This window comes from Dipodomys spectabilis, unplaced genomic scaffold (genome assembly GCF_019054845.1).
Source record: "Dipodomys spectabilis isolate Male_0828 unplaced genomic scaffold, ASM1905484v1 ptg000173l, whole genome shotgun sequence".
NCBI classification, from domain to species: Eukaryota; Metazoa; Chordata; class Mammalia; order Rodentia; family Heteromyidae; genus Dipodomys; species Dipodomys spectabilis.
In genome coordinates, this window is record NW_024870850.1 from 190174 (window position 1) to 215396 (window position 25223).

Here is a 25223-nt window from a genome sequence, read left to right on the forward strand (position 1 = left end):
TGGAATGCAGATGTGATGGCAGGAGCTTGGGCTCCCACCAAGGACCTCTGGTTACACAAGTCTCTTATTAGAATGGAAGAACTGAGCAACAAGTTGACCTGTGAACCCCAACATCATAAAGTCAGCTGACTAGCCATGGATTTCCTAGTTATTTATCTATGCAATAGTCCCAGTCCTTGTTGTTGTTGTTGGTTGTGGGGCTTGAACTCAGGGCCTAGGCACTCTTTGTGCTCAAGACTAGCCCTCTAACACTTGAGCCACAGTGCCACTTCCAGTTTTTGAGTGGCTAATTGGAGATAAGAGTCTCACAGGAACTTTTTATTGCCCAGGCTGGCTTCAAACCACAATATTCAGATCCACACCTCCTGAATAGTTAAGATTACAGGCATGAGCCACAGGCGCCTAGACTTTTTTTTTTGGGTTGTTGTTGTTGTTTTTGTTCCTGATAGGGTATTCTGCTAACTTTGCCAGGGCCCATCTTGAGACCATGATCTTTCCTCTGCTGGGACTATAGGAGTATGCTACCATACCATGCTTGCTTTTAAGTTTAAGTCTAGTGCTAACTTGGCTTAAACTAAGCTCAAATCTTTTTTTTTTTTTTAATCATAAAGGCATTTTATTATCCCACATCCAGATTTAGAGTGGTATGAAGATTACTTATCTCAGTAGCTCAACAATGCTCTCAATAGCCTCAAATCTTGATCCTTCTACCTCCGCCTCTCAAGTAGCTGGGATTACAGGTGTACACATTCACACCAAGATACTTGCAGTTATTTATTTAGATGGTACTTGAGTTTGAACTCAAGGTGTCATACTACCTAGGTAGGTGCTCTACCAGTTAAGTCACACCTCCAACTCTTTCTGCTTTAGTAAAATTTTCATATAGGCTTCTCCTTTTATTCCCTGACCAGCCCAGACAACAATTCTACTTACTCTTCTTTTGTAGCTGGGATGACAAATACGTGTTACCTTGTCCACCTTTTTACTGAGTGATATAAGATCTTGCAAACATCTTTCCCAGATTAGCCTTGAGTAGCTGTGATTGCAGGCACGTGCCTTACTGGGTCAGATTGTTCTCTCTCTCTCTACTGGGTCAGATTGTTCTCTCTCTCTCTCTACTGGGTCAGATTGTTCTCTCTCTCTCTACTGGGTCAGATTGTTCTCTCTCTCTCTCTACTGGGTCAGATTGTTCTCTCTCTCTCTCTACTGGGTCAGATTGTTCTCTCTCTCTCTCTCTCTCTGGCTTTGAACTTGAGGTGTCAAGTTTGCTCAGCTTGCTTGTTCTGCTGGCACTTTATCATTTGAATCATGCCTCCAGCTGGGCTTTTTGCTGCTTACTTGGAGATAAAGAGTCTCATAGACTTTTCTGCCTGAGCTAGCCTCAAACTGGGATCCTTCAGATCTCAGTCTCCTGAATACACTAGGATGATAGGCGTCAGCTACCCAGCTCCAGGCTCTGGCTGATTCTTTTTTATGTAAGAGGAAAAAAAAAAAAGATTGCTCCCCCCCACTCTTGCTCAGGGGAGGCTGCAGGGTCTCCACGTGAGGAGCGAGGTGTCATAGGCCAAGGGTGGGCCCGGCCCTACCTGGGGAAGAAGATACTCTCCACCACGTAGAAGTCCTGCATGAGCACATCACGTTCAGGCTTGGAGCTCAGGTTGCCCACGGTGTAGCCGATGCCCAGCTGGATGGCACCCTTCAGGGTGGATGAGGTTGTCTGCAGGGGATGGGGAGGGGAGGAAGAACCAATGGCATCAATTCCCTCGGCCTGTGTGCCTTCTGCTGTCACCGGGCCCCTGTTCCTGCTGAACCCCAGCTGCCACCCAGCCCTGCCGGAAGCCGGTGACCACCCGCTATGGGCTGCAGGGAAGGAGTGTCAGCAGGGGAGGGGTGCTCTTGGCCACACTGCAGGGCAAGGGTCTGGCCTGACTTTCTTTTTTTTGTCAGTCATGGGGCTTGAACTCGGTCTGGGCGCTGTCCCTCAGCTCTTCAGCTCAAGGCGAGTGTTCTACCACTTGAGCCACAGCCACTTCTGGTTTTCTGGTGTTTTATTGGAGATAAGAGTCTCACAGACTTCCCTGCCTGGGCTGGCTTTTAACTGTGATCCTCAGATCTCAGCCTCCTGAGTAGCTGGGATGACAGGCATGAGCGCCGGTTCCCCGGCTGGCCTGACATTTTTTTTTTTTAGCCCCAGAGCCTGGTTTCTGGCTACATTCTAGAAGGTTCCCACATCCTAAAACTACTTGGGCTTGTTTTATAGAGAGCCACAATTCAGAGTGACCTCTCAATTACTTTAATTTCTATTCCCATAAACTCTAGTTCCCTTTTTTTTTTGAGGGGGATGGGAAACCCAGGTCCCTGTACTTGCTCGGCCTGAGCTCTCCTACTTGAGCCACACCCCTATGGCTTGAGAAGCTTTTTTTTTTTTTCTTTATCTTGGTGTGGGGCTTGAACTCAGGGCCTGGGTGTTGTCCCTGAGCTTTTTCACTCAAGGCTAGTGCTCTACCACTTTAAGCCACAGCTCCACTTCCGGTTTTCTGGTGGTTCACTGGAGATAAAATCCTAACAGCCTTTCTTGTCTGGACTGGCTTCAAACTGTGCTCCTCAGATCTTGGCCTCCTGAGTAGCTAGGATCAGAGGTGTGAGCCACCTGCCCCTGGCTAGTTCTTTTTCTGATAGTGTCTACCTTGAGTTTTTTGGTTCAGAGCTAGCCTCAGATCACACTTCTGTTTATGCTTCTTCCCTTAGTAGCTGAGATCACAGGTGGGTACTATCGTGCCCGGCTTGTTGGCTAAAATGAGGTCTTATGAAGTTTCTTTTTTTTTTGGGGGGGGGTGGTCAGGGCTGGCCTCAAACCATGAATCTGCTGACTCCCCATCTCCGGAGTAGCTAGGATGACGGCACGATCTGGCCGTTCCACTGGCTCTCTCCTCGATTGCCTGAGCCTGTTCCCACTCCTGGAAGCTGTGGCTGGCTCCGGTCAGGAGCTCGGGCGCTCTCAGCAGCACATGCTGCTCGTGTTTTTTTCATGGCCATGGGGGGGGGTGCCTCGCTCCCTGAGCACTTTGGGGGAGCCACCCTCTGTCCCCAGTGGCAGGAGCCATCCCTCCCAGGCCTGTTCCCATTCTCTCATTTGTTGGGATCATCCAGCTCTCCAGGGAGTTCCTCACAGTCCCACATTTGGGAACGTGCCATGTGACCCCGATTGCTGTCCTGGGGGACTCAGCTGAGACCCTCAGGGGCCCCGCCCCACCACACGGCGACTCGGGGCGGGCGAGGGACCTTTTTGTAGGTGGTCTCGCCGGATGCGTCCACGCCTCGGTGGCCTAGCTTCTTCCCATGGCCAGGGCCGGGCTGTCCAGTCACCGACGGGGCCTGAGGACAAGGAAGCGGGAAGCGTCAGGTCAGGGAAGAGGCGGGAGCAAGTCTGGAAGGCCCCAGGAAAGGGGGTGAGTCGCTGCGCCCCGGGAGGGCGGCGTTGTGGACGTGTCCCAGGGGCCATCACCAGGCTGATGGACAGCAGAGGCTCTGGGATGGGGGCATCCAGCCGCCACCCACCACTGGGGCCTCAGTGCCCAGCTCAGGGCGTTCTTGGCAGCAGCCACCAGGGGGCGTGCTTGTCCCATGTAGGCCTCCTCCTGTCCTGGCATCTCGGGGTCCCACTTCCTGCCTCCCCATCCAAAGATCTGTCCCTGGCCCCGCGGATGGAGTCTTCCCGGCTCTGTGGACACGGGAGGCTCAGGCAGGGCACAGGATGGGTGGCTGTCCCAGCAGCGTGGCCTGTCAGGGCTGCGGTCCCTGTGGGGTGCGTGTGGGGACACAGGGGGGTCCCCAGCCTCCCCCACCCCAACTCAGGCTGGCAGGACAGATGGGATGTTCACCCCACCTGACCACATTCTAAAATGTGGGCCCAGAGAGGTACAGCGAGCGGTCTGAGGACACACAGCAGCAGACGGGGCAGCTAGGACGCCTCTCTCCCTCGCCCAGCTTCTCACGGAGGCCAGTCTGCACGGGACCCCAGCCCTCCGCCCCGGGGCTCACCTCAGTCAGGGCCGTCTTCTTCTGAGCCAGACCTGGGAGGGAAAAGAGAGTTTTCAGGGTGAGCCACACTGGGGGTCCACCCTCCCTCCCCTCATCCGAGGCAGGTTTGTCCCCGTTTGATCTAGAAAGTCCTTGGGTCACAGGTGCGTGGAGAGGCCCAAGTGCCACCCAGCCAGGACTGGCACCTGTCCTGCCCCGGGGGCCTTGACCTCTGCCCCACCCCTCCGGCCATCACGGACCAAGGAGGGGACAGTGAGTAGCCCGGGCTTCCTGTGGGACGCTGCCCGGTCAGGGCGGGTTGCACTGCCGTGGGGAATGATGGGAGCCATGGGGGGGGAACCGTGTCCACTCCGGGCCTTCTCCAGGGAGAAGCCTGCAGCCACCCTGCCCTGCCCTCCCCTCCCCCCCCCCCGCGTCTGCCACAGGCACCTGGGGTACCCAGCAGCACACGTCCACCCAGCGGGCACGTGGAAAAGGCCGGGGACCATGGGGGGGGCTACGCTATTGGGGGAGTGGGGTCCAGGCCCGAGTCACCACTGTCTGGGGTACAGAGAAACCATCCACGGCCACCTGGAGCTTCAGGGAGGACGCAGGCTGGGGATGGCGGTGGCCCGGGGTGCCGGGGAGGGCCTGCTGCGCGGACCCCAGAGCCCCAATCCCTGCCCAGTGGGGGGGGGTGTCTGTCATGGTCCCTGGGCTGTCCCCAGGCAGAAGAGGGGGGTGGCAGGGGGGCGCCAGCTTCCCTCCCGGGTGCTGGCATGGGGCACAGAGACGTGAAGGTGGGCATGGAGAGCCTGGCTGAGCTGGGGTCCGACCCTGTGCGTCCCCCCGAGATGCTGCTGGACCCCAAGTGTGGAGCTCAGCCCACCTGGGTCACCCCTTCCTAGGACAGGCAGGGCTGCTCCAGGGTCCCCTCATCCTGCATCTCAGGGGCAGCCCTGAGCTGGGGCGCGCCCTCAGGCCCCCCAGGTGGCGGAAGGTGCTGGAAGCTGCCCTGGCGTCCTCACAAATGATTCCTGGGTGAGCCCGGGCGCGGGGCATGCGCGGTTCTGGACCTTGTTGAGGAGTCCGGGGCCGCTGTCCGGCCAACGGGCACCCTGTGTCTTGGTGTCCCCAACACCAGCTGTCCCAGCCTCTGGGGAACCTGATGGGCCAGGGCAGGTCACCCGACACCTGGCAAACCTCACCGCCACCCTCACCTGCTGTTCTCTTTTCGTCAGTGATGGGGCTTGAACTCTGGGCCTGGCGCTGTCCCTGAGCTCTTCAGCTCCAGGTGAGCGCTCTACGCGGGAGCCACAGCGCCACTTCCTGTTTTCTGAGTGGCTCATTGGAGATAAGAATCTCACAGTCTTTCCTGCCCGGGCTGCTCTGAACCGTGAACCACCGATCTCAGCCTCCTGAGTAGCTGGGATGACAGGCGGGAGCCACGGGCGCCAGACTCACCTGCTTTTCGGGGTTTTGTTTTGTTTTGTTTTTGGGTCCGGTCGTGGGGCCTGAACTCTGGGTCTGGTGCTGCCCCTCAGCTCTTCAGCTCAAGGCTAGCACTCTACCACCTGAGCCACAGCGCCACTTCCGGCTTTTTTCTTTTTGCTTATGTGGTGCTGAGGAATCGAACCCAGGGCCTCAGGCATGCAAGGCAAGCGCTCTACCACTGAGCCACCTTCCCAGCCCATGAGCCATCTTCCCAGCCCCTCACCTGCTTTTCTAAGCCTCAGGTTTTCTACCTGTAAAATGAACCCAGGCCAGAAGACGATTCTAGAAGGCCCTGGTTGGTTCCTGGCAAAGCCACCCCTTACCTTCCCCTGCCTGTCACCCTGCTCTCAAAATCCGCAGCCCCCCCCCCCCCCCCGGGGCCTGCAGCCCCCATCCCAGTTCCTTCTGGCTGGGGCCAAGCCCAGGAAGGTTTGTTGATGGATTGACATCGCTCTTCCTCTGCACCACAGACTTCAGCCAGGCCTGCCTCTCCCACTGAATGGGGAAACTGAGGCTGGGAGCACTGAACTGGAGCCACACCCCCAGCAGGGTGGCTGCTGGAGGAGGTGGGGGGACTGAGAGGAAGTGGGAAGGAGCTGGAATTCAGAGGAAGCAGAAACTGCAAGCTGGGCTTGGGGAGGCGGGAGGCGGGGTGGTGGGGGAGGTGTCACCAGCCCTGCCCCGTGACACTGTGTCCCCTCTAGGACCTGGGCTGCGCTGTGGAGAGTGGGGGCGGGGGTGTTTCTCCAGGAAGCCACCGCCCAGGTGGAGGAAGTGCTAGGGCGTGTGGGAAGTAGGGGTGGCTGGCAGGCCCAGAGGAAGGCATAGCATTTCCATCTACCTCCTTCCAGCCCTGACCGTTTGAGTAATTTCCCTTACAAGACCCCATCTCTCACCCGCCTCCAGCCCCGCTCCCTCTCCTCCAGGCCTTCTTGCTGCTCCTTCAACACTGCAGGCTCTGCCTGCCACAGGACCTTTGCACAGGCTCACCAGGTGACCATCTAGCCTTTGACCACTGACTCCTGGGGACCCCAGGTCTGGGCTGCACAGGGCCAGGCTAGATGCTGTGTTCTCACGTTTGCTCCTTTATAAAAGAGGTCCTGTTGCTGGGCGTCAGTGGTTCATGCCTGTAATCTTAGCTACTAAGGAGGCTGAGATCTGAGGATCACAGTTCAAAGCCAGACTGGGCAGAAAAGTCTGTGAGACCCTTATCTCCAATGAACCACCAGAAACTCAGAAGTGGTGCTGTGGCTCAAGTGATAGAGCGCTAGCCTTGTGTTGAAGAGCTCAGCGACAGTTCCCAGGCCCATGGTTCAAGCCCCAAGACCAACAACAAAAAAAAGGGGGGTCCCGTGGCAGCCACAGATGCCAGCCCCAGGCTGCACAGCCATGTAATGGCTCCGGCCCTGCCCCGCACTGGGGCAGTAAGGACAGCAAAGGCAGGAGGTCTCGGCAGGAGGAAGGTGAGCAACTGAGGCCTGGTCCCTGCCCTGCTCTGCCCCTCAGTCCACAGCGCGGCCGGCCGGCGGGGTCTCCTGGAGGCCAGCGCTTAAGCTGAGTCAATAGTAAAAAGCCACAGGGCTCTGCACAGAAACCCGGCTTTCCTGAAAAACAAGCAGGTTCAGAGATGAAAGACAGCCTGCCTGGCGCCCGCTGGCTGAAAACACAATGTGGCCTCCCGTCCAGTCACCCGCCGGCCACCGCCAGCTCGGCTTAATGATGCCTTTGCCTGTGGCCATTCATGAGAGATGAAGAAGCATCAGCGCTGTTCAATGGGAAGCAGACATCCAAAAACTGCCCAGAGATGGAAGCTGGGGTGTGGCTCAGGGCTGGAGTGCAGGTCTGGGGCTCGATTAATCCCAGCATTAAAAAATAGGAGGATGCAGCTGGGCGCTGGGGGCTCACGCCTGTCATCCTAGCTACTCAGGAGACTCAGATCTGAGGATCGTGGTTCAAAGCCAGCCCCGGCAGGAAAGTCTGTGAGACTCTTAATGCAATGAACCACCAGAAAACAGGAAGAGGAGCTGTGACTCAAAGTGGTAAAGCACTAGCCTTGAGCAAAAGAGCTCAGGGACGGCGCCCAGGCCCCAAGTTCAAGCCCACAACCACCTGAAATGAGGAAGGAAGGGAAGGTGGGAAAGAGGGAAGGAGGGAGGGAGGGAGGAAGGGAAAGAGGAAGGAAGGAAAGAAGGAAGGAAGGAAGGGAGGGAGGGAGGGAGGGAGGGAGGAAGGGAGGGAGGAAAAAAGGCAAGCCACAAAGAAACTAAACAAGCAGCCCACTGTGGTAGCACAGCCTGTGTAGAGAATGAGATCCTGTCTCAAAAACAAAGGAAGAAGTCAAGCACCGGTGGCTCATGCCTGTCATCCTAGCTACTCAGAAAAGCTGAGATCAGAGGCTGGGAAGGTGGCTCAGTGGTAGAGCGCTTGCCTTGCATGCCTGAGGTCCTGGATTCGATTCCTCAGCACCACATAAGCAAAAAGAAAAAAGCCGGAAGTGGCGCTGTGGCTCAAGTGGTAGAGCACTAGCCTTGAGCTGAAGAGCTGAGGGACCGTGCCCAGGCCCAGAGTTCAGACCCCACAACCGGACCCAAAAACAAAACACGAAAGGCTGAGATCTGAGGATCATGGTTTGAAGCCAGCTGGGGCAGGAAAAGCCTATGAAAATCTAATCTCCAATAAACCACCAGGAAACCAGAAGTGGCGCTGTGGCTCAAGTGGTAGAGCGCTTGCCTTGAGCTGAAGAGCTGAGGGACAGCGCCCAGGCCGAGTTCAAGCCCCATGCCTGACCAAATAAAAGAGGGAGAGAGAAAGAACTTAAAAGGAAGAAGGCTGGAGCCTGTCTTTATGGCAATGTTCGGGCAGAAACTCCAGGAAACCCGTTCCCATCAATGGCAAGTTGACCATGCTGAGGACGCTCCAGTAGTGGAGGTGCTGACCAGCGCAGTAAGACAAGAAAAAATAAATAAAAAGCAATAGAACTGAAGAGCTCTACACAATTTTAATGAAGGAATTTAATATGTTTTAATGAAGAAATTACAAACTCTGGAAGAGAGCATGTGGGCTGGGATCAACTCACGGTCACGCTGGGAGAGAGGGAGAGCCAAGCCCTCTGCACCCACCATGGGCTCTTTATGTGCCCGAACCTGGCCAGGCGGTTATTTGGGTTTGGGGGTTTTGCTTTTGGTTTTTGGTCAGATTGTGGGGTTTGAACTCAGGGCCTGACCTCTGTCCTTTACCTCTTTTGCTCAAGGCTAGTGCTCTACCACTTTGGGCCATGGCTCCACTTCCGGTTTTCTGGTGGTTCACTGGAGAGAAGAATCTCCCTTTTCCTGCCTGGGCTGGCTTCAAACTGCGATCCTCAGTTCTCAGCTTCTTGAGGAGCTTGGATGACAGGCATGAGCCACCAGTGCCCAGCCTAATTTTTGCCTGTGAAGTGCAAATGATTCCCACTGCTGGGTACCCTGGGGGACCACCCCCCCCATCTCCACAGGCATCAAGATTTCTGGAGATTCCTAGAAGCTGCTGTCCCTACCTGTGTCAATCTCAAGGGGCTGCAGTATACAAAGAACTTTAGCCAGGTATGGTGGTGCATGCCTGTAATCTTGGCACTCAGGAGGTAGAGGCAGGAGGATCATGAATTCCAGGCCACCCTTCTCCCCCCCCAGTGAGACAAAGGACAGAAGAACTGTGTATCTCAGCCAGTTCTGGGACTTTGCCCCCAAGATTAAGACTGGAAAGGCTAGGGATTCTGCAGGGGTGGGGAGAGGGAGGAGGGGGGAGGTCCCAGCTGATTACAGAAGTTAATGTTTCAAAAAGTAGCAGGGCTGGTCCAGGTAGACAGAGCCTTGTCTGGCCTGTGTGAGGCCCCCGAGTTCATCCCCAACGCTGCAAAAAGGAAAAGCAGGAAGCGTGGGGGAGGGGCAGAGGACTTGTGACATTCCAGTGTTTGGCAGGAGATGGGGGGATGGGAAGAGGCCCTCCCCTCCCCCCAGGGCAGTGTCTACCACCCAATCCTTTGATATTTCAGTACTTATTAAGATTTTTCTGAAGCTGGGCACTGGTGGCTCACGCCTGTAATCCCAGCTACTCAGGAGGCTGAGATGTGAGGATCAAAGTTCAGAGCTAACCCAAGCAGGAGAAAAGCATGAGACTTATCTCCAACGAACCACCCCCCAGAGAGCCAAAAGAATGGAGCTGTGGCTCAAATGGTAGAGTGCCAGCCTTGAGTGGAAAAAAAACTAAGGGGGCAATGCCCAGGCCGTGAGTTCAAGTCCCGGTACCAGCATGCGTGCGCACACACACATGCACGCGCACACGCACGCGCACACACACGCACACACACACGATTTTTCTGACTCATCTCCCAGGTGAAAGGAGAGTTGAGGAGAGTTGGAGGAGCTTGGTGTGTGCGTGGGCTCTGCGAGGCTTTCGTGGCACACCACCCTGAGCTGAGGTCATGCAGAGTTTTACTCATTGCACCTTTGGGCAGGAGGGTCCCGACCTCAGGGCCTTTGCACAGTCAGGCGCATTGTCTGAGACACACTATTCCCACAGCTCGTGCAGCCAGCTCCTGTCCACCCTGTCCAGGCCTGTCACCTCCTCTGGGGCATTTCTGACTGACTCCATTCGTACAGTGTGTTCGTTGCTGGGGTCGCGTCATTTGTAATCTTGCTCTTCCCCGTGAGAAAAGAGATTCAGGGCTGGTCACGGCTGCTCCCTCACAGCCCAGTGCCTGGCACACCGCAAGCTGCTAGGACGAAGAGAAGGGGCCAGGTGGGAGATATAGGGGTGTGGGGGTTGGGGAGGGTGGGGAGGATGGCCAGGCAAGCAGGTCCTTGACAGGACCAGGAGGAGGCAACAGTAGCAGCTAAGCTGCTGGGTCTGGGCACCTGTGGAAGGCAGCATCTGGCTGGGGAAGCAAGCTAGCACACAGCGTATATCTGTGAAAGGCCAGGCCTGGCTGCCGGGACCCGGGGATGCTTGGCTGGACCTGCCCTGACCCTGGGTGGCTGCCTGACATCACTGGAAAACCTGTTCCCAGGGCTGAGAACCATCTCTGTTCCCTGAAACTGCTTTCTCACCCACAAACGCTGAATGGGTTGATGGTGCAGGTAAGAATGGAAGTCCTTTGTATAACCAAGTTCCTAGTCAGCCATCTAACCATCCCTCCACCTATCTATTTACCCTGTAACTAACCATCCATCCACCCATCCATCCATCCACCCATCCATCCATCTACCCACCCATCCACCTACCCACCCATCCACCTAACCCATCCACCCACCCATCCACTCATCCATCCATCCTTAACCGTCCATCCATCCACTCATCCACCCATCCATATATACATCCATCTACTCATCTACCCATCCATCCATCCATCCATCCACCCACCCACCCACCTATCCATCCATCCATCCACCCATTCACCCATCTATTCATCCATCCACTCATCCACCCACCTATCCATCCATCCATCTCTATCCATCTATCCATTCACCCACCCACACATCCATCCACTCATCTATCTACCCATCCATCCATCCATCCGCTCATCCACCCATCCATATATCCATCTATCCATCCATCTACTCATCTACCCATCCATCTACCCACCCATCCATCTACCCATCTATCCATCCATATATCCATCTATCCATCCATTCATCCACCCATCCATATATCCATCCATCTACTCATCTACCCATCCATCCACCCACCCACCCATCTATTCATCCATCCATCCACCCATCTATCCATCCATCCATCCATCCATCCATCCACTCATCCATCCATCCATCTATCCATCTATCCATCCACTCCTCCACCTACCCATCCATCCATCCATCCATCCATCCATCCATCCATCCATCCATCCATCCACCCATCCATCTACTCATTCACCCATCTATTCATCCATCCACTCATCCACCCATCCACCCATCCATCCTTCTCTATCCATCCACCATTCATCCACCAACCCATCCATCCATCCATCCATCCACCATCCATCCACCCATCCACTATCCCTGAGCATCTCCAGGATCCTAGGTCCCTCTATAAAGAGGGGAAAATGATTCAGAGGAAAGGGCTTGGCAGCTCCTCCATCAACCCAACATGGAGTTTCTAAAGGACCCTTGCTGGCCACAGGCAGCGAAGCCCCTAGGCCATGGCGACCTGCACACGGCTGGTGGCTACTCGACTCCCTCTAAGGTACCTACCCACAGCCAACGCCCAGCACAACACAGCACAGCCATCCCCCAGCTGAAGCACCACACAGCCAGGACCAGGAGAAGACTGTGGCCTGTGTCTCCTTGAATAGGGACCCTAAGGTCACCACGCTCAGTGAGAGAAGCAGACAACCAAAGGACCGCAGTGATGTACATCTCCCACTGTCCACAACAGGTGGATCCAGAGTTGGATAGACTAGGGGCTATGGGGGCCTGGGGACTGTGGGGCCCGGGGACTGTGGGGCCCGGGGACTGTGGGGCCCGGGGACTGTGGGGGCCGGGGACTGTGGGGGCCAGGGGCTGGGGAGGGGGCAGGGTGACAGACAGTCTGAGACCAGACAGACAAGGCTGCACTGTGAACTCAATGAGCCATGCACTCTGCAAAAGGCAAGCGGTGTGAATTCATCTCAATGCAGCTACAAAGTGCTTAGGGAAGGGCTTCAGTCCAGAAAAGTCTGCCGGCAGGTGGTGACCCTGGGCTCAGCAGCAGCTGTGTGTGTGTGCGTGTGCGCGTGCATGTTCAGCACTTCCTCCTGTCCAGCAGCAAGGTGTGTTCTGCCGGCACCCTGTGCTGCCTCTCCAAGCGGAGGAGAGGGGCCTGTGAGGGCGGGTAGGAGAGCTGGCTGTGCAGGTGGGGGACACGGGGTGCGGCCTTCCCCTGCTACACGCAATCAAGTGTCCCTACTTCCGACTCTACCACGCAGGCCCCCAGAACAGACGTGTTTCCCACCAGCTTTGGGTGTAAACAGGAAGCTGGGCCAGGGCAGGGGCTGCCCCCCAGCCCTGCAGGAGGAATGCACCAACTGGGTGCCGGGCAGGATGCAGGCCTGCTGTCTGACCCCCTATAGGCCATCTCCACCCGGGCAGAGGTCCCGGCACCCAAGGCCCTGTGTCCTCCTTTCTTGGCCTCTGTCCTCCAACAGAGGCCAGCTGGGGACAAGGCTGTCCCCCCAGCATTCCTGTCCCCCAGGGGTGCCGGCACCCAACACAGCTGAGTCCCCACAGTGGCTCTGAAGGGAATACTGTCACATGTATAGGCCACAGGCCACTCTGGGTGCTGAGATGTTCAGCTGGTGACAGGAAACTTCAGTGTGTACAACCGAATGGGCCCTGTAGCTTGGGGAGAGCTGAGCAGGCTTGCTCCCCGAGACCCCAGAGCTGGTCCCCAAGTGTCCCCTGCTGGAATGCTACTGTTCATGCGCCAAAGCCTGGTCTTGGGTGGAGGGTGAGAGGTGGCAGGCCCTTTAAGAGGTGTGGCCTAGGGGATGATGGAGTCACCAGCAGCAAGCCGCGTGACTCTGGGAAAGGATTAATGTCTTTCTCACCAAACTAGGTTAGCTCTCAGAGTTAAGAGTAGTTATGAAAGAGGAACTGTAACTCTGTGTCACCACGAGACCTGTCCTTCTCCTGTGTGCTCCAGGAGGCCCATCTTGGGCTTTCAGCCTCCAAGATCATAAACTAAATAACTCTCTTGCCAGCCCTAAGAGTAGTGCAACGCTGTCTGTCTCAGCTTGGGGGCCAGTGCCACAGCGTGTTTCCATAGACACAGACAGACACACATGTACACAGACCGGTGAGCAAGGCTGTGTGCTGACTGGCTGGTATGCAATCTGCAAGCTGACTGGCTGGTATAACTGCTGCAAGCTGATTGGCTGTTACAGCCACCGCAACATGATTGGCTATTACACGAGCTGTGAGCTAATTGGCTGTTATACACAGTAATCCCACTGGCTGTTACATACACTGTGATCTGATTGGCTGATTTAAACACTTTCCCTCAAGGCCAGCAGGAATCTAACAGCACATCTTCTATGGGAATAAGCAAGGCCTCATATTTGCTTTTTTCTTATTCTTCTTTTTTGCCAGTCCTGTGACTTGAACTCAGGGCCTGGGTGCTGTCCCTGAGCTGCTTTTGCTCAAGGTTAGCACTCTACTACTTGAGCTGCAATGCTACTTCCGGCTTTTTCTGTGTATGTGATACTGAAGAATTGAACCAGGGCTTCATGCATGCGAGGCAAGCACTCTACCACTGAGCCACATTGCCAGCCCTCATATTTGTTAACTTAGTGTTTTCAGCATTTTTTTTTTTTTTTGGCAGTACTAGGGTTTCAACTCAGTACCTTATGCTTGCTACCATTTGAGCCAACTTTTTTGCCTTAGTTCTTTTGCATATAGGGTCTTGCATTTATACCAGGGCTAACCTGAACTCAATCATCCTATTTAGGTTTCCAAGTAAAAACTGGGATAATAGGCATGTGCCCCTGTATCCAGTTTTGATTGAGTTGGGATCTTGTTAACAGTTCAGCTGGAGGGAGAGGCTGAAATTATAATCCTCCCAGCCTCTGCCTCCTAAGCAGCTGAGATTGCAGGCTTGTATCACCACCCCCCCAACCTGCAGTGTTCTTGGAAGCCAACTGCATTTATTTATGTGGGGGGGAGAGGTGGGTAAGGAGGTACCAGGCCTGCAAGTGACTCCCTAGATGACCCTACAGAACCTACCAATCAAATCTCTCTCTCAACCGTCTATAACATCCATTTGCAGAAAAGGATAATTTAACGTGACAATACCAGAATTGCTGGTGTATCCCAGTGAGGGCGCTGTATGTGTGCTTGCTGTAGCACTCTTCTCGATTTTTCTATAGGCTTAAAAGTTTGCAAAGCAAGTTGGGTACTCACGCCTGTAATCCTATTGCTACTCAGGAGGCTGAGATCTGAGAATCGAGATCTGAAACCAGACCTGGCAGTCTCCATCCCTGAGACTCTAATCACCAATCAATCACCAAAAAAGCCAAAAGTAGTGCTGTGGCTCAAGTGCTAGCCTTGATCTAGTACTCTAGCAGGGATAACATCCAGGCCTTGAGTTCAAGTGCTAGGATGCACACAAACACACACACACAAGCTTGCAAAGCAAATGTTACAGATAGGAGCAGGACATGTAGCCCAGCGGCAGGTGCATGGCTGTGTGGTAGAGCACTTGTCTAGCAGGAAGGAAGCCCTGGGTTCCATACTCCACGAGACAAAAAATAAAATGAAATAGAGAAATGCACAGTGAGTAAGGCATGCAGGGGCAGAGAAGCATCTGGAATGATAGTCATTAGCTCGGCAGAGACGTCGAGGGGGAGGTGGAATGTTCCCTGTCTCCCAGCTGCACGTCGGACTGCGCTTTTTTTTCTTTTTTAACTGTAAACATGTTATTACTTATACCTCGAGACATGCCTGAAGTCATGGGCAGGCAGGGAAAAGGAACAGAATCAAAAGTCAGGGAACAAACCAGCCCAACTCAGGACTCAGAAAGGAATCAGACTTGAGTCTCCCATCCAGCTAGGACAGGGAGGAGACACCTGACAAAACGTCCATTAATGAAACCTCACACACCTGCACCAGGACCGCTTTCCCTCAGAGCACCAGTTCCCACGGAAAAATAAAGCGAAAGTATGCACGTCCTAGGAGAGTTTAACGAGAATCTCAGCACAGGCAAAAATTTTCCATCTATAGCACCAAACTGGCAAAGCTTGAAGGAAAAAGGACTAAAGTTGACCATCTAGAAGTTAAAACAGCTATGTAGCACTAACAATCACAGAGAAGACAGGAAAAGAATTCACGTTTTTCTATCAGATGCAAGAAAAGTGTCCATATGATATAAAGAGCATATGCAAATCAACGAAAGGCTGCCCAACTGAAGGATGGGAGTCACTGCGGTACAGTTCTCAGAAAATGTCAGCATTCTGATGTTGTGCATGTAAGCTGGTGGTAGCCACATCTCCCTACTGATTGGCATGTACCTCCCTCTCCCCACCCCCTCTACATTATTTTATGTTATTTATTTTTGTTGGTCATGGGGCCTGAACTCTGGGCCTGGGCGCTGTCCCTCAGCTCTTCAGCTCAAGGCTAGTACTCTACCACTTTAGCTACAGCACCACTTCTGGCTATTTCTGCTTATGTGGTGCTGAGGAATTGAACCCAGGGCCTTGCATGCAAGGCAAGCACTCTATCTTCCCTATAATTTTATTTTTGTTGTGGGGCTTGAACTTAGGGCCTGGGCTGTCCGCTGTCCCTGAGCTCTTTTTGTTCAAGGTTAGTATTCTGCCACTTTGAGCCACAGCACCACTTGTGTGGTCTTTTAGGTGATTCATTGGTCATTGGAGATGATAGTCTCACAGGGACTTTTCTTCTCTAGCTAGCTTCAAACCGCAATCTTCAGATCTCAGCCTCCTAGGAGAGAAGCTAGGATTACAGGCGTGATTCACAGGGCCTGGCTATATTTTATAAAAAATACAAAAAACAGAGCAGGGGGCCTGAGAAGGTGGCTCAATAGTAGAGTGCTTGCCTTGCATGCATGAGGCCCTGGGTTCGATTCCTCAGTACCACATAAGCAGAAAAAGCTGGAAGTGGTGCTGTGGCTGAAGAGCTGAGAGGGACAGTGCACAGGCCCAGAGTTCAGGCACCATGACTGGCAAAAACAAAAAACAGCCGCGTGTCCTTGGCTCACACCTGTAATCCTAGCTACTCAGGAGGCTGAGATCTGAGGACTGTGGTTCAAAGTCAGCCCGGGCAAGAAAGTTCGTGAGACTCTTATTTCCAATGAACCACCAGAAAACTGGAAGTTGCACAGTGGCTCAAGTGGTAGAACGCTAGCCTGGAGCTGAAGAGCTGAGGGACAGTGCCCAGGCCCAGAGTTCAGGCCCCACAACTGACAAAAAAACCACTCAACCTGCCAGACACCAGTCTTATTTTCCATTATTTTCTGATCTTTGACATTTGGGGGCCAGTGGGCCAGGGTGGAGACATTCCCGGGGCAGTCAGACAATTCCTAGATGTACAAACCAAGCAGTGAGCCCATCAGCCACACCTCCATCCAACTCCCAAGCCAGGTCACCATCCACCAGTGCTGTCACCAAGGCCGCCCCGCCGCCCCTCCCCCCCAGTTCAGGGCCCAGGGAAACCATGGAACACAGACCGTCCTTGCTCTCTTGGCACGCTGACCTGGCTCCGGGCCCATCCCATGCGGACCCCAGTGCAGGATGTGGAGGGTGTACCCCACTCCCAGGCTGAGCACCCCTACGATAGGGACCAGGTGAGACCTGAGCAGTTGTGACAAGGTGCTGGAACTGTGGGTTGCTGGTCTGAGCCACCAGGGTCTTCCTAGGCTGGCCTGGAACTTGTGATCCTCTGGCCTCAGCCTCCTGAGTGTGGGTGTGGCAGGTGTGGTCACCAACGCTGGGTGCTAGGACTCCAAGTCCGGCCCCGGCACAGGCCCTGGGGCGCTCAGGCTCGGGCCCAGTGCTGGCGCGGCTGTGGTGAGGTGGGTGAGGTGGGTGAGGTGGGTGTGGGGGGCTCGGCCTAATCTTGAGCTCTGTAATCCCCCAGGCGTCTGTCCAGCGCCTCAGGCCTCCGTCCAGCTGGCATGCAGCCCGCAAATCCTCAGCGGGGTCTCAGGCTGGCTGGGTGTGGGGAAGCGATGACCTGATCTGTGCAGCCCCTCCAGGCCTCCCAAGCCTCAGTTTCCCCATTTGTAAGGGAGCAGGTCAGACAGTATCCCAGGGGGCCTCACTGACCCCTTCCCCCACTCACCCACTGAAGCTACAGCGACGGCACCCACCACGACCCAAGTTCATTTCTACCCCAGGGTCTTTGCACGGCCATTCCCCTCTGCCTGGGACTCTCAGACTGCAGCGGCTCCTTCCCAGGCACGTTTGGCTTGATGATCACCTCCTGCCTTGGGCTATCTTGGTCAGCTGCTGTCAGCATGATGACCTGTTTCTTTCCCATCTCTGCGCTGACAGCCACCCAGCACGTCACGCAAGGGGCTGGGGAGGAGGAGTCCTCTGGCGTGGGGGCTGCGGCCTCATTGCCCACCACTTGGCTCTATGGTTTACTGAGGAGGACACCAAGATTGGGGGCAGGACTGGGTGCCGATAAAACTTTATTGGCTAACACTGGCATGGACATGATTGGGGATAAAGACAGGCCAGTCTGTCTGTACTGTGGCTGCCTTACCAGTGGGGGAGGGGTCACAGAGGGAGGTCCCCAATGTCCACCTTAGTCCTGGGGCCATAGCTTGTGTTAATGCACACAGCACTGTCAAAGACTAAGCAGGTACCCACGTTTCCCTGCCAGGCCACCAGAAGGGGTCAGGGTCGGGCCATCCTCCAGAGGAGTGCAGAGGCCCAGCCCAGGGTCCCAGGCCCCACCTCATGGTCACCAGGAAGTGGCTGGGTGGGGCCCAACAGGGAGTTTTCTGCCTCCTCATTACAAAACCTTGGCCTGGGCTTTGGGGTCATGATCCCTGAGCTTCTACACCCTGGACTGTGGACTCGCCCTGCTCCCCCCACCCATCAGCCATCATCCCCCCGCTCCCCATGGGTCTCCCCAATGTCACCTCCCGGCATGGCTCCCTGGCACCCCACTCCTCTGCACAGGCCTCCTCCTCCATGCCAGCCTTGGCCCGGCTGCCTGGGCTTGGGATGTTCTAGCTGGGGCCAGGCCTGGAGTGTCCAAGGAGCACAGAGGAGTGCAGCAGAGAGGGAAACAGAGGCAGGGAGGGATGGGGCGCGCTCTGACCCTGAGGGAGGTGGGAGTCGTCTGCATGGCTGGAGGCAGAGGAAGGAGGGACCTGAGCCAGTTTTTCCCCGGGATCCTTCTGGAAGGAGCGGAGCGGCGCAATGCCGGCTGGTAGGGCCGGACCAGGTGGCGGCAGAGGAGGGAGCCGTGGGCAGAGTCGGGTGGATTTCCAAGGCAAAGCTGACATAATTTGCCACCAGATGAGAGGTGGTGAGTGTGGGCAGTGTAGTGTCAGGACCAGTCCACGACTCTGAGGCCTCACGAGACAGGACAGCGGGGGGGGGGGGGGGGGGGGGAATGGCTCAGGAAACCCCAGACCCCAGCTTAGGACACCCCCCTTCCCCCCCAGACCACAGCTCAGGTCAGGCCCGAATGTCCATGCAGATCCTCAGCCCCACACAGCTGGCCCCGTGGGTGTCCCCAGCCTGCTCCGCGAACCAGCACACCCCGCGTGGCTCCCGGCACCCCGGTCTCAGAGGGAGATCACCAGCCCAGCAGCCTTTTCTGCCGGCTGGTGCCTGGGGAGCCAGGAGCCCGGGCAGTAACCAGATTCTAAACGCCAGCGGAAATTCGGATTTGCTTCCTATCAGATGGGCGCCCGATGCGGGCTGATATGATCAGGGCTGGCAGTGTCATCTGGGCCACCATGCCACGCCACCCCACCAAGAGGCAGACGGCAATTTGGTGGCTACTGGAAGGAGCGGGGCAGGGGAGCATGGGGTGGTTCTTCACTCTCAATTGCCCTTGACCCTTGGTCCTGGAAACCAACCCCCTTACCCCCTGCCCCCCAGCATCTTTCTAGCAATCAGAACCCAAGGCTGGGCCTCGGGAGAGGGAGGAATGATGACTCCTTCAAGTCAGGGGCTGCAGTAGGCGGTAAATAGATGCCAACTAACAGTTGTTAAGTGCCAGTGTTGACTCATTTAAGGCATTTAAGGCTCAGGCATAGGGCCGGGGGTGGAGTTCAGTGGGAAAGCACCTGCCTAGCAAGTGCCAGACTGCAAGTTCAAATGCCAGGGCCACCAAAAAAATGAAAAAGAAAGAGAGAGACAGAGATAGAGAGAAAGAAGAGGATGCAAGCAAAGGCTCGGGTGTGTCAGCCCCAGGTCAAAATAGACAAGGCCCCACTTTGCAGATGGGGAAACTGAGGCTCGGGCAAGGCTGTGGCATGGAATACAAACCAGGAGGCAGGTCTCTAGGGTATCTATCCAAATAATTAAAGTGGGATGAAACTTCCAGATGATTCTAGATGAAAAGCCAGTGAGTCACAAAATGATCACTGTCGTTGGCTGGTTCTTACCCAAGGTGATCCAGTCAGTAGGGGATCCTGGGAGAAGATCTGGGGACAAGCTGGGCACCAGTGACTCACGCTGGTTATTCTAGCTACTCAGGAGGCTGAGATCTGAGGATTGCGGTTCAAAGCCAGCTCAGATAGGAAAGTCTATGACACTTACCTCCAATTAACCACCAAAAATCTGGAAACAGAGCTGTGGCTCAAGTGGTAGAGCACTACCCTTGAGCAGAAAAAAAAAAGCTTAGGGACAGTGTCCAGATCCTGAGTTCAAGCCCCAGGACCAACACACAAGAAAACCCACAAAAGCTCTGGGGATAGTCTGTGACCATTACAACCAGGGAGATCCTGGGATGGAGTAGGTGGAGGTAGGGCACCTCTTAAAGAATTTTCCAGGGGCTGGGAATATGGCTCAGTGGTAGAATGCTTGCCTAGCATGCATGAAGCCCTGGGTTCCATTCCTCAGTACCACATACACAGAAAAAGCTAGAAGTGGTGCTGTGGCTCAAGGGGTAGAATGTTAGCTTTGAGCAAAAGAAGCTCAGGGACAGTGCCAGGCCCTGAGTTCAAGGCCTAGGAGTGGCAAAAAAAAAAAAAAGAAAAGAAAAGAAAAAGAAAGAAAGAAAGAAAAGAAATTTTCCAGGCCCAAATGGTGAGAGCCTGGGCCAGGCCAGGCCAATCACACACAGACCAGCACTTCCCTGAGGAGAGCTGGGTTCGGAAGACCCTAGGGTGGGGTCAGGTTTCCCTATCTCCCAGCCCCTCAATCAGCACCCAATCAGATGACAAATGTTTGCCCTGAGGCTTTCTTGTGGCCAGAGATTCTAGGGCCTACATAGTCTCTGAGCAGCCCAGCCTGGAGGCTAAGAGGTCTCAGGCCAGGGCTTGTTGCCCCTGCTGGGGTCCATTCTGGCCCTGGACCCGGGTACAAGTGACAGCAAAGGAGGGTGGTGACTCATGGGAATAAACAGGGTCATTAGAGCACGTGCCTCAGGATGACAAAAGCGAAGGGAGTTGCTCCGGGAGCCCAGGGGGTTCACGTGCCCCTTGCCCTCATCCCTCTGTCTCTGGACACTTCCTCCAGCTCCCCAGCAGCCCGGCATCTCCTCACCCCACCTGCCAAGGAAGCCTGGCAATCCCTGGTGGAGATGGAGGCCAGACGGATGAGGAAGGAGAGGGCGGTGGTGTCCACAGAGACATGGCCGCCCCGCCAGTGTCGGCTGCAGGGGGGGAGCCCAGGGTTTTGCAAATTAGGAAACTTCCTATTTGGGAGCTTGTGACCTCAAGGGAGAAGGAAGCGCTCCACTCTGGGGCTCTGCACGACACCCTTCCAAAAGCAGGCCGGGAGAGAAGCCCAAGGGGGGCACAGGCAGGGTGGCCCTCTTGCCAGGCCAGCATAGAGTCCCCGGGACAGGCTGGGCATCAAGGGCATCTCCTTTCCAACCTGGTAGCCCGGGCCCACGAAGGCAGGAAGGCCGTCTCCAAACCCTAACCCTTTTTAGGTTCTGTCGGGAGGAAAACTGAGGCCCAGAAAGGCCAGGACCCATCAGCACACCACCCATGATGTCACAGCCAAGGGGAGCTGACCCCAACCATAGACCCCCCCCACCTCCACCTACTGCGTGGGGGTGACCGCCTGCAAGATGGGGGGGAGGAGGGGCAGAAGATGACAGTCTGGACAGGCACCCCGGCGGGGAGGCTCCAAGCAGGGGATCGCATGGGGGGGGGGCACTGCCATCCCACCCCAGCTATGCAGCACCTTGGTAAACAGCATCCCCTCGCTAGAATGGGGGTACCCCTCCCTCACTCCACACCCGCAGCCCAAAGGGGGGCTGGACGCGCTCCCCACGACGCTGGGCAGGCTGCAGATCACGGGGCCCCCCCGCTTCTCAAACATAGGATACCCCCTTCCCCAGACACGAGCCCCCAGAGGGGACCAGCTCCTCGTACGGATTACCAAGACGAAGCCCTGCACCCGCTCCGGCCGGCCGTGCCCCCCCCATCTCCGCACCGCCCCCCCAAGACTCTGCCGCGAGCCCCCCGCCCCGGGCGGGGCATGGCATGGCAGCCTCCCCGGCCGGCGGGCCGCACCTCCCGGGCCCAACGTGGATCGCCCCGGCGCCCCCCGCGCGCCTCCCCGAGTGGAATGCTCCAGCCGCCCGCCGCGGGTCTGCGCGGCGCCCGGGCGGGCCCACTGCACGGCCGGGGGGGGGGGCAGCCAGGTCCATTCGGACGCGGGGGGGCGCCTCAGGGCCGTACCGTTACCTGCGGCCGCTCCGCTCTCCGCCGCCCAGGCCGCCTCCGCCGTCACGGCTCCAGCCTCGGCGCTCTCTGCCTCGTCCGGAACCTCCAGCTCCATGGCCGCGCGCACCGGCGGCGGCGGGCCCGAGGCTGCACCCGAGCTCGGCCGCCGCCGCTGAACAACAAGCGCCGCCGGCCCAGGGTGGAGGGAGAGGGGGGCGCGGGCGCGCGGGGGCGGGGCAAGGGCGGGGCCGGGAAACGACACGCACGGAGCAGCCAATAGGAGGCGTTGAGGGCGGGGCTAGGGTGTAGTCACGCTCGGATGCAGCGAGCGCCCCCGCGCGCCCAGTGGTGGAAGAACGGCACGGTGTTGCTGAAATTAAATGGTGCCATTAGTAACATTGTTACCCCAAACAACCTGTATTTTATGCTACAAATCACGCCCGCTCTGGTATTTGCATCGCAGACTATAAACACAGAGGTTGCATTACTTTTTCTTATTTTATTGTGATTATTAATATGTTTCACTGCTAACAAGAACCTGTGTTTCTATGAAAGAAATCACTTTTATTACATAACATTAATATTGCATACGTTACATGACATTCCTATTGCATAAATTATGTATTTCTACCATATAATTCTGATAGTTGCATGTTTATAGCTATATAAATGACATTAATGTGATAGGAACATATGGAAATGTTTATATTTTTACATTAGACTCATTAATGAAAAATAATTTTATATGCATATATTTTAATTTTACATATTTAATTAAATATGAGAAATATGTAGCATAAACATAATAAATATGAACATAAAATAAAATATACAAACATTAATTGTATATTATATTCACACATAATTGAATTAGGCCACATATGTAACTACCTTTATATTATTTAATGAAAACATGATCTGTGAATAAGTGAATAACTTAAACCGGGCATCAGTGGCTTTTGCCTGTAATCCTAGCTACTCAGAAGGCTGAGATCTGAGGATCATGGTTCAAAGCCAGCCCAGGCAGAAAGTCCACTGAGACTTTCTTTTCTCTGCCACTCCTGGGGCTTGAACTCAGGGCCTGGGTGCTATCCCTGAGCCTCTTTGTGCTCAAGGCTAGCACTTTACCACCTTGAGCCACAGCACCATTTCCAGCTTTTTCTGAGTAATTTATTGGACATAAGCGTCTCACAGACTTTCCTGCCTGGGCTGGCTTCGAACTGCCATCCTCAGATCTCAACCTCCTGAGTAGCTAGGATTATAGGCATGAGCTACAGGTATCCGGCTTTTCCATGAGACTCTTAATCTCCAATTAACCACTCAAAAACTGTAGTGGCACTGTGGCTCAAAGTGATAGTACTGGCCTTGAGGAAAAGAGCTCAGGGACAGGGCTCATGCCCTGAGTGCAAGCCCCACGGCCAAAAAAAAAATATTTGCCTGTCTTCTTTTCTGTGTGACTGACAAAAAAAAGTGAATAATTATGTTTATATTTGTATATTTCACTTGTATATGTAAGGAAGAAATTTGTTACTCATATAAATATTTATAAATATTTATATTTATAAATATAAATATAATTATTATAATATATAATTTATAAATATAAATATAATACAGGCTCACGCCTGTAATCCTAGCTACTCAGGAGGCTGAGATCTGAGGATCGCGGTTCAAAGCCAGCCCGGGCAGGAGAGACCGTGAGACTCCTATCTCCAATAAACCACCAGAAAATCTGAAGTGGCGCTGTAGCTCAAGTGGTAGAGTGCTCGCCTTGAGCTGAAGAGCTGAGGGACAGCGCCCAGGCCCAGAGTTCAAGCCCCATGACCAACAAAATAAATAAATATTTATAAAATGTAATATAATGTGCCTCAGCTGCATTTTATTAAATGCAATTATAAGTTATACCAGCATATAGAATCTTTAAAATTAGTGTTTTATGGGGCTGGGAAGGTGGCTCAGTGGTAGAGCGCTTGCCTTGCATGCCTGAGGCCCTGGGTTCAATTCCTCAGCACCACATAAGCAAAAAGAAAAAAGCCGGAAGTGGCGCTGTGGCTCAAGCTCTAGAGAGCTAGCCTTGAAAAAAAAAAAAAAAAAAAAAAGTGTTTTATAAGTGTTAATATGTAATGCACAAACGTTACACTTGATCTTGCTTTTATTTATTTATTTACTTATTTATTTAGTCAGTTGTGGGGCTTGAACTCTGGGTCAGGGTGCTGTCCCTGTGCTCTTCAGTTCAAAGTGAGCGCTCTGCCGCTTGAGCCACAGCACCACTTCTGGTTTTCTAGTGGTTTATTGGAGGTCAGAGTCTCACTGCCTTTTTTCCCCAGGCTGGCTTGGAGCCGTGATCCTCAAATCTCAACCTCCTGAGTAGCTAGGATTACAGATGTGAGCCATCGGCGCCTGGCTTTGTTTTTATTTAATTATTTAATTAATTTTTTGCCAGTCTTGGGGCTTAAACTCTGGGCCTGGGCGCTGTCCCTCAGCTCTTCAGCTCAAGGTGAGCGCTCTACCACTTGAGCCACAGCTCCACTTCCGGCTTTTTTCTGCTTATTGAATCCAGGGCCTCATGTATGCAAGGCATCTTCCCAGCCCTGTTTTTATTTTTTATGTTGATACCGGGGCTTGAGCTCAGGTCCTTGCACTGAGTATTTTTGCTCAAGGCTGGTGCTCTAACACTTGAAACACACCTCCAGCTCTGCCTTTTGCTGGTTAATTAGTAAGCTGTCTCATAGTTTTCTGCTTGGGGTTGGTTTTGAAACACAATCTCATAGATCTCAGCTTCTTGATTAGCTAAAATTACAGGCTACAAATGCCCAGCAATAAGGAAGCAAATTAAAAAAAAAAAAAAAAAAAAAAAAAACCTGAAAGAAAAAAGGAAAAGGAAACCAGAAGTTGAAATTGGAAAATCAACAAGTGACCTCGAAGGTATGACTTAGAGACCCGGAAGCCCTGATTTAGTAATCAGTTAAAAGAAATTAGAGAAGGGGAGGGGAGGATCTAGGGAGAGGGAGACAGTGCTGATTATGCACTGGGAATGTGGCTCAGTGGTAGAGTGCTTGCCTTGCATGCATGAGACCCTGGGTTCAACTCCTCAGCACCCTATATGCAGAAAAAGCCAGAAGTGGTGCTGTGGTTCAAGTAGTAGAGCGCTCGCCTTGAGCTGAAGAACTGAGGGACAGCGCCCAGGCCCAGAGTTTAGGCCCCATGACTGACAAACAAGGAAGAAAGGAAGAAGGAAAAAAGGAAGGAAGGAAGGAAGGAAGGAAGGAAAGAAGGAAGGGCTGATTATCTTACACCTGACTCAAGTGAAATCTATGTATGCATAGATTTAAAAGAAACTAGCTGGCTCATGCTGTAATCCTAGCTACTCAGGAGGCTCAGAG

At 54.2% G+C, this 25223-nt stretch overlaps 1 protein-coding gene across 4 annotated transcripts in view; it reads right to left on the reverse strand.

Annotated features, from left to right (window-relative positions):
• Positions 1-22033, reverse strand: part of Pip5k1c (phosphatidylinositol-4-phosphate 5-kinase type 1 gamma) — a 42622-nt gene extending 20589 nt beyond the window's left edge. For all 4 annotated transcript variants that reach the window (XM_042693553.1, XM_042693555.1, XM_042693554.1 and 1 more), the window contains exons 1-4: positions 21862-22033; positions 4042-4073; positions 3283-3375; positions 1587-1717 (exon numbers count right to left, since the gene is read on the reverse strand). In XM_042693553.1, coding sequence (XP_042549487.1) covers positions 1587-1717; positions 3283-3375; positions 4042-4073; positions 21862-21955 — 350 coding nt within the window. In that variant the 5' untranslated portion in view covers positions 21956-22033. The remainder of the gene's footprint in view (positions 1-1586; positions 1718-3282; positions 3376-4041; positions 4074-21861) is intronic.
• Positions 22034-25223: the final 3190 nt, after the last annotated feature.